The sequence below is a fragment of the Anas platyrhynchos genome, chromosome 3 (assembly GCF_047663525.1).
Source record: "Anas platyrhynchos isolate ZD024472 breed Pekin duck chromosome 3, IASCAAS_PekinDuck_T2T, whole genome shotgun sequence".
Taxonomy (NCBI): domain Eukaryota; kingdom Metazoa; phylum Chordata; class Aves; order Anseriformes; family Anatidae; genus Anas; species Anas platyrhynchos.
The window spans coordinates 53,101,248-53,114,870 of NC_092589.1; the positions used below are offsets into that span (position 1 = coordinate 53,101,248).

Sequence of the window (13,623 nt, forward strand, 5' to 3'; positions counted from 1 at the left end):
AGTGCTAAAAATTATGAAGTTTGGTGTAAAAGCTCCATTTATTTACAGAACAGCATGTTTTAATTGTCACTAAACAATGAAAAACGTTATTCCTTTAGAGAAGGAATTAAAAGTACAAATGCAAAATAAAATCAATCTTTAAATAATTTTTTTGTGATTTATAACAACATTAAGTTTGGTAGGCTAGTCAACCTGTTCTATTTTTGTATCATATCCATTACAAATTACTGTGCTATAATTGGTAAGCAAAAATGAGAGGGAAAATACCTCTTTCAGATACAGTGTTTTTCTACTGCACCAGACGTGGATAAAGCCAAATGAATAGGAGAATTTCCAGCCCAGCAGCACTTGCTGTCTTGTGTCTTGCTCTTTGCTTACATGGCAAGTCCCATTCATCTTGCCTAGTCTGGACCAAGAGGTATTCTAAGGCTATTAGGATCATTTCCATGGGTGTCACTTTATATAAAAGTAACACACGAACTTTGCTGGATTGGAGCACTGTGTTTTCAGAAAAACTGATTAATGACAAAGGCTACTGCTTCATCACTGCAACATTCATCTCTACGTCTTCTTAAGACAGTTGTAGTAGGGGGGTCAGTACTCCCAGAGGTTATTGTTCTGCTCTTTTTGCAGTTGACCTTCAGTTACATTTCTGTATTGGAGAAGAAGAATATACTTGGGATAGTCCAGCAGTTTGTTGCCATCTGGTAGAAAACAGCAAAATGGATGCTTGAAGTGGTTTACTTTGCACCTTATTCAAATAAATTAATCTCTAGTGGTAAAATAATCTATTGAGAGAGGAGGCAAACAGAGAGGCAATATAGTGCTTTTGCTAAATCTTTATCAGCAATAATTGTGTTTTATTTCGGTTGACCAATGCAAAAGTTAACAGGTGAAGAGAAACGTACTGAAATCTTCCAGTCCCAGGACATGACAGGAAGATGTACTAGTGTAATTAATATGTGCATCAAGATGACAAAGTCAACAGGCGCATTCGGTCTTGGGGTGTCATCTGTTGATGCAACGGTGCTAGCCTGAGATGGATTCAGACTGATACATATCCGCTTAGGTCTGAACAGTCATAAAGCACAACTGCACCACGGCATACTATGCCACATAGGAAGTAAATGATTAGTTCAGCTCAGCTGTGTGTTGGATATATATTTCACATGCATCAGCAAAAATCTCCAAAGCTAGGCAAGATTAGTGCACAATTAGGTACTATGTGTGTTTCCCTAAATGTAGTTTGTGCTCATAATCGGTGTGACTCAATTTGTATTTGCAGATAACCATTGCCTGTTAAGATCCTCAGCGACTATCTGCAATGCCAAATGCTGTGCGCGAACTAGCCATGTTTAAACATGCAAGTCTAACTTCAAATCACTAAGAGTAGTTACGTTATTAAGGAGGCAGATTGAGGTCATTTGTGCCAGTAATGCGGTACAGTCAAGTTTTAATGTTAATGAAAAAAAAAGGTTTAGGTGGTCTCATTAATCAGTACCTACCATATGGCTTATTTTCTTTACAGAACATAGGAAACTTGGCAATCTGACTGTGACAGTGAAAAAGACCGTCCCCTCTCCAGAAGCAATACAGATCCTCTACCAACGCATGAGATATGAATATGAGTTTTATTACTATGTCAAAGAACAGTTCCACCTGCTAAAGCGCAAGTTTGGACTGAAGTCTCTTATCAGGAAACCACGTCCCAGACCCGAGTTCTTCATCCCTTCTCCCCTGGAAACAGAGGAACCCATAGACGATGAGGAAGAAGATGATGAAAAGTGGCTAGAGGATATCTATAAAAGGTGATGGATGGAAGAGCTATCCTTTCTCTTCTGGTTACCCCTCCAGCTTTGTTAAGATTTTTTAATTATTATTAAAAGTAATTCTTTAAGGAACTGAGTTAATGCGCAGCAGCATTTAAAACAGAATGAAACAGAGCAGTCCCACATGTTGGGGCAATCGGGAGGTGCCTGGTTTTGTGGGTTTGATGTTACTGTACTGTGCTGGCTCCATAGATTCCTTGCTATAGCATATTTCAAGAGAGAAGTATCTACTGTCTATCACAAAATAACTTTTGGAGTACACAACAGTCCCCTGGGCATCTGCAAAACATAAAAGAACAGATTAGGCACTATTTCAAGGTGAATTTTACAGACTCTCATCTCTCTCTTTCTCCAGAAACAAGTCTTCATTGCATAATACTGCGGCATTAACTACGGAAATGAGGAGGCAGTGAGCCATTTGGGAAGAGTGCCTCTCTCTGCCCAGAGAGCACTGGTATTCCAGTGATGCAGTCAGAGCCTTTGCCGTGTGTGCACGTCCAAGGATAACAGGCTCAAGAGTGGGTTAGATAATGGCTTCTGAATTGCTCAGTGTGGGAGGAGCAAGTCTACTATTCTGGCAAATTAATGCGGCTGGTCATAAGGCAAGTTACAGGAACTAGATGTTTCTGGTAAGCCCTTCTAGTTCATAGAGCGGAAAAAGCTACCAGGTCAGTGAATGGCAAGAATGAAGAGTCTGTGGGGCAGGGTTATGTAAACTGCAGTTTTGTTCCTTGCAGCTGAGTACGTTTCTATTAGACTGGTGGAAAAGGTGCAGTGTGTTTTTTCTGTTCAGGGAGAGTGTTTGTAGATTTGTATTTTTATTATGGATCAGAAATCCAAAGAGATGCAGAAAAAGTTGCTCAATAAAAAAAAAAAAAAAAAAGTAAAGGGTATGGAGCTCTGATTCAACATAAGCAACGCTTCTATGATCGCAGAATTTAATTGTTCGTGCCTGAAGCACAGCGCAGCTGCCACACCAGCGCAAACAGCAGACATCTGCTACTAGTGTGGCTAGAAGTAAAATTAACAGTATGGAGACACTCCACTTCCCTAGCTGAAATACTTCAGAATGATAAAACAAAAAGAAAAAGCTATGCTCTGTAAAACCAAAGCCAATTCAATGATGCATTGTTGAGAGAGGCACTGTGCAAGCCTGCCCTGGCTGATCACTACAAGTATTACCAGCAAACACTGGGAAGTGGAGTAGGGTTGGCTGAGAGGAGAAATGGGGATGGCTCCCATATGCAACAGGCTGTTGTCTTTAAGGTAGGTGTCCCTGGGGTTCCCAGTGATGATCTGCCTGGGCTGCAGGTGCAGAACCAACAGACCTGCACACCACAATGGGCAGAGCCACCCTGCTCCACAGCAGAACAGGGGGGCCTGGGGGTCTCAATGAGGCCTTGGCCTCTTGTGCACCCTTAGGCCCAGAGGAAGCTAAACCAGTAGAGGATAATAGCAATAAATTCCTGTCCCAGAGCACAACTGAAGAACTGCATCATGAGTCCCACCCAGTAAGACTTCTGGAGTAAAGCACCTGTGTCCAGCTCGTGCCCTCTCAAACATCTGCCAGGCACTATTGGCTTCCTATCCTGCGGCTGTCTCAGCAGCACGCCTGCTGTCTGCAAGGTAATCCTTCGGTTTGAACTAACAGCAAAAGTTATTTTGTGATGGACGAGGCACATGAACTCAGGCTAAGCTCGAATGTGCTTTTCAAGGGTTTCCTCTGCCGTGAGCCTGCTGAGAGCCAATACCCATTATGGCCTGTCTTCATCAGCAGTCAGTCTTTACCGTACCTGCACATAGAGAACAAGAATAAAGAAGTGTAATCGTGTTAAGACAAGACATTTATTTACAGAAAATGCTACGTAGAAGACTCTGTTCTCATGATTAACATCCCAGGTTGGTGGCAGCAATGCGCTGCCATGAGGGAGTGCGTTAAAGAAAGCTGAACATGGCACAGATAACAACTAACATGTTAGCTAAAATATGAATCTGCTGCATTGTATATTTTAAGTGGTTTCTATGAAATTACATTGAAAGAGTAATGATTAGTTTACACACTGTGGAATTGTTATATTTTGGAAAGAAAATTAATATTCTCACCTTTCAGAAGTTCTGTTTGAATCCTTTTTGCCAACATTGTAACAGAATAATCAGTCACTTAACACATTCACCCTTCCTGCAAGTTCACTGCCGCTTACTGTAAAGTCTATTTTTATCTGTTTATTTAATGGTATCTTCAGCCATCACTACTTGTAACCTAAATACAAAACCTGTTAAACAATTTACTTGCTAGGTTTTAATGTTGTTGTATTTTTCTTAACAATCAACCTGGCCTCTCCTCCTCGAATGGTACTTCATAAATTTATCTGGCACATAGCATCTAAGATTCCTGGTCCTACAGCTTTTTTGTCTGTCATTAAATATATTTTACGTAATTGTTAAAAGGTACGTTTTAAGCTGGTTAATCTTTGACTTATTTATTGAAACTTTTCAGCACATTCCAAATTCTAAGTTTCTCAGGAAGAAGTTGATTTAAATGATTATATTTTGGTCTGATGAATATTTCTTATTCAAGGAAAAAAACAACATTGTTTTTAAGCCTTTAGCCCACGACAGCTTTGTAGGAAGTGCCATGCATGTACTTGTAAATCTTTGTGGGGGAAAAAGGCGGGTGCTTGACATTTATGAAAATAAGAAAACATATGTGTACATTAGCTTAGCTATCAATGAAAGCAGCGTATGTTTTGGGATGAAATATTCTTTAACTTATTCACTACCATCTCCTGAAAGATAAATAAGCCATACAAATATTTTTCAGCCCAGCAATGTTTAAAAATAAAACTTGTACTTTTCTTCATAGCACTATAATCTAATTGCTTACACTAGTTTTCTTGCCTGGGTGTACTGGCTATGGGGACATGTTGGAATGGCACCAGGCGGAACAGGATTTTATACGGCACAGTTTATTATCTAAAGGTCAAACTTCAGAAGAGAGATTGGGGCAGGTTGTTCCTGGGTTATTTTCTGCGTCCAGAACCGCCTGGAGGTATGAGATGGAAAGCAGAATTATCTTGCTCACCTGAGATACATGCAGTAAGTTCCCCGAAATACCTTGTGTTGTCTGCTTTATGGCTGCTCAAGTAGAAAGAAGTTTTGTGTAGAAAGAAAACAGCTTGGTTCCCATACACAGCATTTTGCTAGACATGGTATTTGATGGCCAGGCTGAAAAGCTCCAAAAGTCCAAAGCAATGTTCTAATGTAAGCAAAACATCAGTGCTTTCACACTAAAGAATCAACCATTGTTAAAATGCAGCATTCTGGAAAAAAAAAATAAATCTTAGTTTTAAGTTTCAATGACGGTGACAAATGGTGCATTTTTTTGTTCCTGTTTAATTTACCTCTCTTCCACATAAATTGTTCTGATGGTGTGTGGCTAAATCAGAGTATCTAAAGTGTTCTCTACATACACATAGAGAAGTAGCTCAGCAGAAGTCAAGGTATGTGAAATCAATGGTATATTTGAGGTATTTCAATTCGTAAATGATTACCACCGGTACATAGTGTCATAAAGACACAAAACAAAATTACAAATTTAAAACACCAGAGAACACATCTGTGGATGTCAGCCATTGAACTTGTCCTGCTTTCAATATTTGATGTAATAAAGACAAATATTCAATATAAAGGTACATTTTTTGACTAATAAAGGAAATGACACTGCATGCCAACTTAGACCCTCTTTATTAAATGAAGATGCGTGGTCTGCCAGAGAATAGAGCTCCCCATCTTATTAAAAAATAAAGCTCTGTAATTCCCAGTTAAGGGTAATGGTGCTCTGAACTTTTCCTCCATTTTAAGAAAGGGAACATCTGTGACAGCAGACCATAGCCTAAAACGACAGCAGCAACATTTCTGAGGGCAACTAGAGTGTAATACAATACTGCACCATTCTTTTTATTTTTTAAGGTTTCAGCCTTTACTGCAAAGATTTGAGCAAATGTATAAAGCAGTGTTGATCAATCTGCTTGCGTGAGCCAAGACGAGAAAAAAGAACTGAGCCTTGTTATGTATAGACCTCTATAAACAGACTCCATGTGAAAAAATGAAGAGCATCTGGTGAGATGCTTGAAAATGCACACCCAGTGGTGTTGGCACTGCTGGGACCACTTCTGTTGTTACAGTGTAGTGTCCCAAGGGAGTGTTTGCAGAATTAGGCTCTGCAGAGGTGCACGGAGGTGAAGTGTGCTACAAGACCACTTGGTGACAGACACTGGGGAAAAAATGCAGAAGGTTAGACATAGATGGAAGGGATCTTGTGCTGAAGGTTGAAAGCTACATCTCAGCTCCTCAGCCAGCATAAATCAGCTGCTAATGTCTCACTTCCAACTGAAAAACGCTTGTATCTTTTCTTCAGTTTGTCCCTGCATGCCACAGCAGTCGTGTCATGGCAGAGTGTGTGGGGCTGCCACACTTCGGGAGCCTGGAGGCGGGGTGGAAGGTTGCTCTGGGGGCAACGGTGGGGTGGGAAGGGGGGAGGATTTTCTGCAAACATGTATTCAGCCTTTCAGATGCTGGAAAATGGTAAGATCTCACCAATGGTATATTTGGATGTGGATTTTGAATATAAACATGTGGATTTCCTTTTCTGAGTACATAAAGGAAGAATGCAAGTCTGTTTTTGCATTTAACTGATTGTGGACGAATTTAGCTGTCATGTAAGGGTAAGTAATAACACTGGTGTCAGCATGGCATGGTAGGAGTGAGTTTTATTCAAACTTTCACCATCCTTCAGTTCCCTTCCTCCTATCAGATGGGCAGCAAGGAGAACGGCAAAGAAATCTGCTAGATTGAGGGGGAATTAGTGCTGTGAAAAGCAGGAGTACATGGAGGCAACGCTGTTAAGTACAGTGGTCTAAACACTAGGATTGCACAGAGCATCCAGCAGAAGTGTTACATAAATTCACTCTTATTTTGTCTTTGTCTCATCTGGAGAACTTGAGACCGTGATTTAAAATAAAATGCTGTTTCATACATGCTTCTATTTAGTTAGCACTCTCTCAGCTTTTCCCATGCTACTCTACCTAAAAACTTGGCAGAGCACGCAGCCTGTACCTGTTTCTGACATGCAGGAGCTGATCTGAGACAAGGATTTGATCCTTCAGCACACTTTTCTCCAGGCTGAGTGCTGTGGATAAGCTGACTGAACTGAATGCTCCTCAGTGCAGCACTGCTGCTAGCAAGCTGCGTAATACAAAGGTACAGTGCCACAAAGGAAGGCGCTGCCGCAGTTTTCAGATGCCAGGACAGTGCAGGAGATAGCAAAGGCCAATGGCATCTCCCAGTTTTGAACTCATGATCATCTCCAGATCAGGTGCAGGAGAGAAACAGAGGCTGTTCCAGCCCGTGCCAGATGCAAGGGAAAGTCCAGAGCACAGCTTCCCATGGCACATGGGGATTTCTCCTTTGGGCACCTGCAGTCTAGCTTGTATGGCAGTAAACTCAGGAAGGGAAGGAGGAAGGGGAGACCAACTGCACAGTTGCTGGTCTCCTCCCCGATTCCCCAGAGAAGACAAGATTCATAAGATCACACTGAAGAGATTTGCTGAAGAAGTGACAATGAGGCACCCATGCCTCCCTGAAGAGCTGCAAGCCTTTCTTATTTTTACCTTATCCATTTGTTTTGCATTTGAACAAACCACAGACTTTGGTATATTTCCCAAAGTCAGTCTGCGTAGGGTACTTCTGCACTAACAATATTGTCTGAGCATCTTGGAAAATGATTAATGCCTTTATCCTTTTGATCCACAGTGGAGGTAAAGAAGTGCTGTTATCCCCATTTCATACTCAGGGAATGGATACTGCAAGTGGGTAAGTGATATTCCCAACATTGCACAGGAGGGGTGTGAAGAAGACACCAATTACAATTTAGTCAAGTGTCTTAACCCTTTTTCCCTTATTTCCTGCTCTAACACTGGCCCTAGATATAAGAAGACAAAACAAGTTCTGTGAAAATTGTTTGTTCCCCGTAACTTTTCCTTGAAACTTCCCAACTTTTCAGGTAACAGCCTAAATAGGAATGACTTTTTAGCCATTCATCAGATCTTTTATGTCCTTTGGGGACAACAGGTAATTCCTATTCTTACTTGGTTACACAACAGACACCTGTAGAAATGGAGTGGCTATACATCAGCTTTGTGTTTTGCAAAGGTGATCTTGAGGATAGCTGAGTAGATGGGTTAGATGAGGATAGATGAGGATAGATGGGTAGATGAAGTCACACCTTGCAAATTTAGTCATTTGCAAGAATACCTACCCGAAAAGTCATCAAATCTGTTTGCATACATAGTCTAAACTGATTTTTCTTTCTGTTTCCAATAGTGCTTAGAAGCCCAGACCGTGATGCGATGCCTTCCTGCTCAGCAACCAACACCAGCACAGAGCAAAAGGACAGCTCCCACTCTGCCCATTGTGCAGTTGGTTTGGTGTGGAGTACCCACAGGCAAGACAGCTTCTCCAGCCGCCAGGCAGGGTGTGTGCCTCTCAGCTGACAGACACGGTGCTTTCTCTCAACTCCTCCCTGCCTTACCATGGTGCCTCGGCAGTGCGTGTTGTTGGAGCATCACCTGTGTCTTCTGGGAGCATCTTCAGGGGGAGTGAACGAGCCTGGATGTCACCCCAGCCCCTCTGTCTGAGTGCTTTGTGGAGGAGCGAGAGCTGCTGAACCTTGGTCTAAACCTTGATACTGGGACAAAGATGTTGAGGTTGAGCCCACCCTGCAGGTGTCAGCTTCACCCCTGCTCCCATTTCTGCTCTGAGTACTGGGGCTAGTCATGGCCTGCCTCTGTTGAAATAACTGAGGCTTAGCAATGCCAAATCCGTCCCCTCTGGCTTGGGGCCGGGAGGCTGAAATGCGCTGGCAGGTGAGAGCACCAGGGTGCAAAGAAGTCTCAGCGGCGTCAGGTCTCAGACACAAGAACAGGCTCTGGGTGTCAGCAGCAGCCCTGGAGGCCGGTGTCTGAGGGGAGAGAGGGAGACGGAGCCAGTTTCTTCACTGTAGCTGGCTGGTGGGCATTTCTGCCAAATCTCCTTTGGACAACTCTGTGCTAGTCCTGTCAGCACTTGCTGTGGGAAAAACCTTCCTTCCCGCACTTCTCAGGACAGAAAGCTGGCAAGCAGAGCCCGGCAGCGCCTCTCTTGCAGGGAGGCTGGAAGCATCCAGCGAGGACAGCAGCCCCCTGCCTGCCTGCTGAGCTCCGGGCTGTTCCCCTCCAGGCCCAGGCAGGAGCATGCAGATGGAAGACAGCACCGCTCCTCGGAGCATGAAACTGAGCTCCTCACAATGGGGCTTCTTGTCCAGAAACTTCGCTGTGAAAACTCCCCAAATTCTCCACATAGCTGAAGCTTTCCAGCAGGTTGTGCCCCAGTGAACGTGATGTGGCCCATCAGTGCTGGCTGGAAGCTGGGCTTTTCAGTGACTCCACAATCCTGGCCTTGTCAGTCACGCCACTTCGGTCCGTGCATGGGGCTCTTTGTGATAAACCTCACTGGAATTTGGAAACCATTCAGCAAATTTGACCTCTACTTTGTCTTATAAATATCACAGTGTCAAGCAGCATCGTGCATGTCTTATCACTCAAAAACTGGGAGAAGGGGATGGAATTATGATGTAGTCAGCTCTGATTTTCCAAAACAATGTCTTCTGAGACAAAGGAAAAGCTTTTGCTTCTCTGACAGGAAAGCAAATGTCCTCTTTCTGCCTGGGGGAAGGAGGCTTTTCTGGAGCTTGCTCCAGTCCCGCATGTGCATGTACCAGTCACGCCGAAGGAGCCTAAAGTGTTTCTGTACAGCATAGGTAGAGTGCAGTGGCAGCCAGCTCCTCTGAGGAAGACAAGAACGGCCCAGTTTCTCTGTTCTCATCATAGGGAAGGCAGCAGAGGCAGCAGCAAAACTTTGGCTCTGACCAAAGCTAAGAGCTTCTAACTTCCCTGCAAAAGAGATAGAAAAGCACAAAATAGATAGGAAACCTTACCAGAGCAATCCAGAAAGTCCAGGGGGAGGGCAAACAGAGAAAACACATTTTGCTCTCAGACGGCATCTTTTAGGTGAGCTGCTTCTCCTCACTAAGGTGAGCAAGGTCAGACCCTTTCTTCCCTAAAAAATGTATGTGGTCCTGCAGTACCCCTCCCCAGGCTGCGGTGTGGGTCGCGGTGTGGGTCACGGTGTGGGTCACGTTGCTGTCCCAGGCACAGAGGAGCACGCAGAGGCATGGCTGCATCGGGAGCCCCGCGCAGCTGGTGGCCCGGCCGGCTGCCGAATCGCTGTGTGGCCTGGCCTAATTGCTTAAAGCTTTCCCTCTCCCTCACTGCGAGGGCTGGAGCGTAGTATTTATCTACTCTGCAAAACTTTTATGAGGATTGGTGCCGTTTTGTAGAATTCCTGAATAACGCGGATCACAATAGCTGTGGTAGAGCCTGGCTTCGCAGGCTCGGATGCTTTGCAGTGGTTGCCTTATTTACACGCAGCCGCTGAAGCCAGGGCCTCGTTCAGAGAGAGCAGAAAGCTTGCCCCTCTGCTCCCACCAGCTCCAGCAGCAAGTGCCCTGAGGAGCTCCAAACCACCTGGTTTGCCCAAGGCTTCCACCCCCCTTTTCCAGCATCTGTAATGAGCCAAAAAATCCTTTTTATGCAGAAGAATCCTTATGCAAGGGGAGGGCGAGTGCAGGTTAAGCTGTGGGAACCTCTTGCTGAGGAGGACCAGGTTGCATGCCTTGATGCTCGGAGTGTTGCTAGCTTCTCCTTCTTCCCTCCCCTCCAGTGCTTGCTAGTCATTTCAGTTTAGATGAAACAGCCTCTTTAAAAAAAATAAAAATAAAAAAAATAGTAAGCCCAACAAAACCAAAGTATCCATTATTTTTCCAGCCTGTCCCTCCAAAAGCATTTTGCTTTAGCCCAGTGAGTTGAAAACTATTACTTACTCATCATTCCTGTTTGCATTTAAGAATACAAATGGCTTGAACAAACCCCCAAAACTCCACTGGAAGCAACTGGGGCTGGTTAGCTCTCCCCTGGGGAAGCACTACGTTAGCTGTTGCTTCAGGCTGGGAGACTGTGTGATGGTTACTGCTGTTTGACCAGGACCAGTGGAGCTGGCATGGAGGTGCCACAGGGCTGGCACATGCAGTGATGGCAAGGTCCCTGTGTAGTGAGGCAGTTAGCATGCGTGAGGTGGAAGGAGCAGGGCTCTGTGCAAGGCGCACCAGGGGAAGACATGCCCCAGGCAGGTGTTAGGGGGCTGGGCATCTCTACCAGAGCTCACAGAAAGGCAGTCGCAGCCTCTCTGGCTCTGCCCTTCCTGCTGCTGTAGGCACACTTCATGAAAAGCCTTCGCCTGATAAAAGTCAGGAGCACAGAGCAGCAGGGAAAGGATTCAGCCCTGGTCCAGAAGTAGTGATGGGTCCCGGTGATGCTACTTAAAAAACCTCACTGGTTTTCGTGTGCTGGAGCCAGCCTGCGGGAAGTGGAGCAGAGACGGGCATTTCTTCCTTCGGTTCACCTCAGCACTGCTGCTGCAAGCTGATACCGCACATTTACAAGAGGAAGCAAGGCCGCCTATTGAATTGTTTCACGCTTTATTCTAGCAACCGGCCAATATCAGCTTCGTTTAAAGGCTTTCTCTCACCCCTCAGTCCCAACCCCGTGCCCTCTGCTTCTCCAAAACAAAGCGGAGCCCTCCTCCTCCCGAGCCGCAGCCCTGACGGACTACCGCTATTCCCTCGAAAAATAATAATAAAAATGATAATAAAAATAGCGACAAAAAGGGCAAGGCCCGGCCGCGGGCAGGTGCAGCCCCGCCGGGCGCTAGGGGGAGCCGCAGGCGCGGCGATGGGGCCGGGGCGAGGCCGGGGCCGGGGCATGGAGGGCGGGCAGGCGGCCCCGGGAGCAGGGCGGTGGGAGCCGGGCTGTGCCCCAGCTCCAGGAGCCTGCCCGCGGCTCCCCGCTGGCTATTTTGGTCGGGCACGGAGGGATGAGGTGGCTGAAGCCTCCTGTACGAGGAAGAGCTGCCGCTGCCTTCCAGCTGTCTCGTGCTCTCTGCGGAATGGCAGGGAAGCCCATTCAGCCTGGTGAAAATAACCCCAGCGCCATAGCTGGCATTCCCGGTGGCAGCCTCGGCGCGGGGGCCAAGGCTCTGAGGGCTGTGACACATGCGGCATCTCGCTCCTAAAGAGCCCCATCTGGGCTGAAGCGTGTCATCAGGAAAGCATGAGGAGCCTTGTGCGCCCGCTGGCAGTGCGGTGCTTGGCCTCTTCACGCAGACCAGCCTGCCTTGTCTGTCCTGCCAGGCTGGCGCAGGGCATGGGGACCAGTTACTGTATGCTGATGTTAAAGGAGAAGGACACGCGGTTTCCTCTCACTGAGCTCCTGGACTCAACCATCAGTCCCGCACCCCGTTCTTCTCCATGTCTCCATGACCATTTGCTCTCCTCTCTTCTAGGATTAAAGGCCGTGGCCGACCCCATCATCTCCTTTGCATGTCTATCCCCCTCTCGTGTTCCCCGGCTCCTGCTGCACATGAAGCTGGGTGCCCAGGCGCTGTCTGAATACAGTGACACACGGATGAGCAGGCTGTCAAGTGGATGGCAGCAGGGAGAGGTCATCCCATTACGGCCTGCTGAGGAGGAACCAGGAGGCTCTGCAGACACAACTGCACCACGGTGTGCCCCCGGGCAGTGGTCATCATGTTTGCTCTCCTAGTGGCTGGGGAAGACTCAAGAAACACCTCTGGAGCTCTCCAACTCTGCAATGTCAGCCCTTTGAGCATCTTCAAACAGATGGGCATCTGTGAGGAAAGGTGCTTCTGTGTTCTGGAGCACTGCTGGCTGGAGAGCTGTGAAAATTGTGTGCACGCATTTTATTTGTCGCTCTTCACATCACTTACAATGAAGCTGCCTGAAGACACTGCAAAAGGGGATGTTAAATGGAGTAATTAATTAAACATGATTTATTAATTATTTAAAATTAATTATTAAACCTAGGAATTGCTCAGCCCACTGACCTGCCCCAGGCGCTGCTCTGACCAACACGAGTGTCAGCAGCTCTCCAGGAGCACTGCAGCAACATAGCATTGTACATGCTCTGCCTCCCCTTTCAGTTTAGGGCCAGGAGCAAGTCTGGGGCTGTGCAAGATGCTATTCCAGGCAAGAAGTGCTGATTACAATAAGGATGGACAGGCACAGTGGTGGGACACACCACCAGCAGAACCCGAAGCACAAGGGGAAGCCTTCTAGGACAGTTACCATCCATCTAAGATGATTTGCCACCATACGTCACCACTGTAATGATCTCACATTTCACAAGCTTATTCTGATGGAGCCCAATCCAACTGCGTGGATGAAATTAAAGAGGTGCATCACCCTGGAGATGACCTGTGATCTTTTTAAGTAAAAGAGCACGCAGACAAATAAATAAATAAATAAAAGGACTGGGGAAAAAAAAAAAAAGAAAAAAAAAAAAAAAAAAAAAAAAGAACTGTCATATCTCTAAGCTTTCCCAGGCAATTCTGAGTGGCCCAGTTTGATCTCTTTCCCCTGCAGTCAGTGACATAGGTGTTTTCTTGATATGACTTCCACACGCTTAGTGTGAGCCCTCCTCAGACCAGAACCCACTAGGTTCTCATTCTCCAACTTAAAAAAAAAAAAAAAAAAAAAAAAAAGGCTGGAAAATGTAAGATGCAGTGAGGCTGTGCAGACAGTCCTTCAGTCTGCAATGCCCAGCTCCCACACACCTTCCCCTGA

At 45.8% G+C, this 13,623-nt stretch overlaps 1 protein-coding gene across 3 annotated transcripts in view; it reads left to right on the forward strand.

The window, feature by feature from the left end:
* UST (uronyl 2-sulfotransferase) overlaps positions 1–13,357 on the forward strand; it is a 168,794-nt gene extending 155,437 nt beyond the window's left edge. Inside the window, exons 8-10 of one of the 3 annotated variants that reach the window (XM_027454344.3) lie at positions 1,529–1,808; positions 7,641–7,700; positions 8,211–13,357. In XM_027454344.3, coding sequence (XP_027310145.2) covers positions 1,529–1,808; positions 7,641–7,700; positions 8,211–8,217 — 347 coding nt within the window. In that variant the 3' untranslated portion in view covers positions 8,218–13,357. Of the gene's footprint in view, positions 1–1,528; positions 5,187–7,640; positions 7,701–8,210 lie in introns of those variants that run through there. The other 2 variants (XM_027454346.3, XM_027454347.3) reach the window with 2 other exon arrangements.
* Positions 13,358–13,623: the final 266 nt, after the last annotated feature.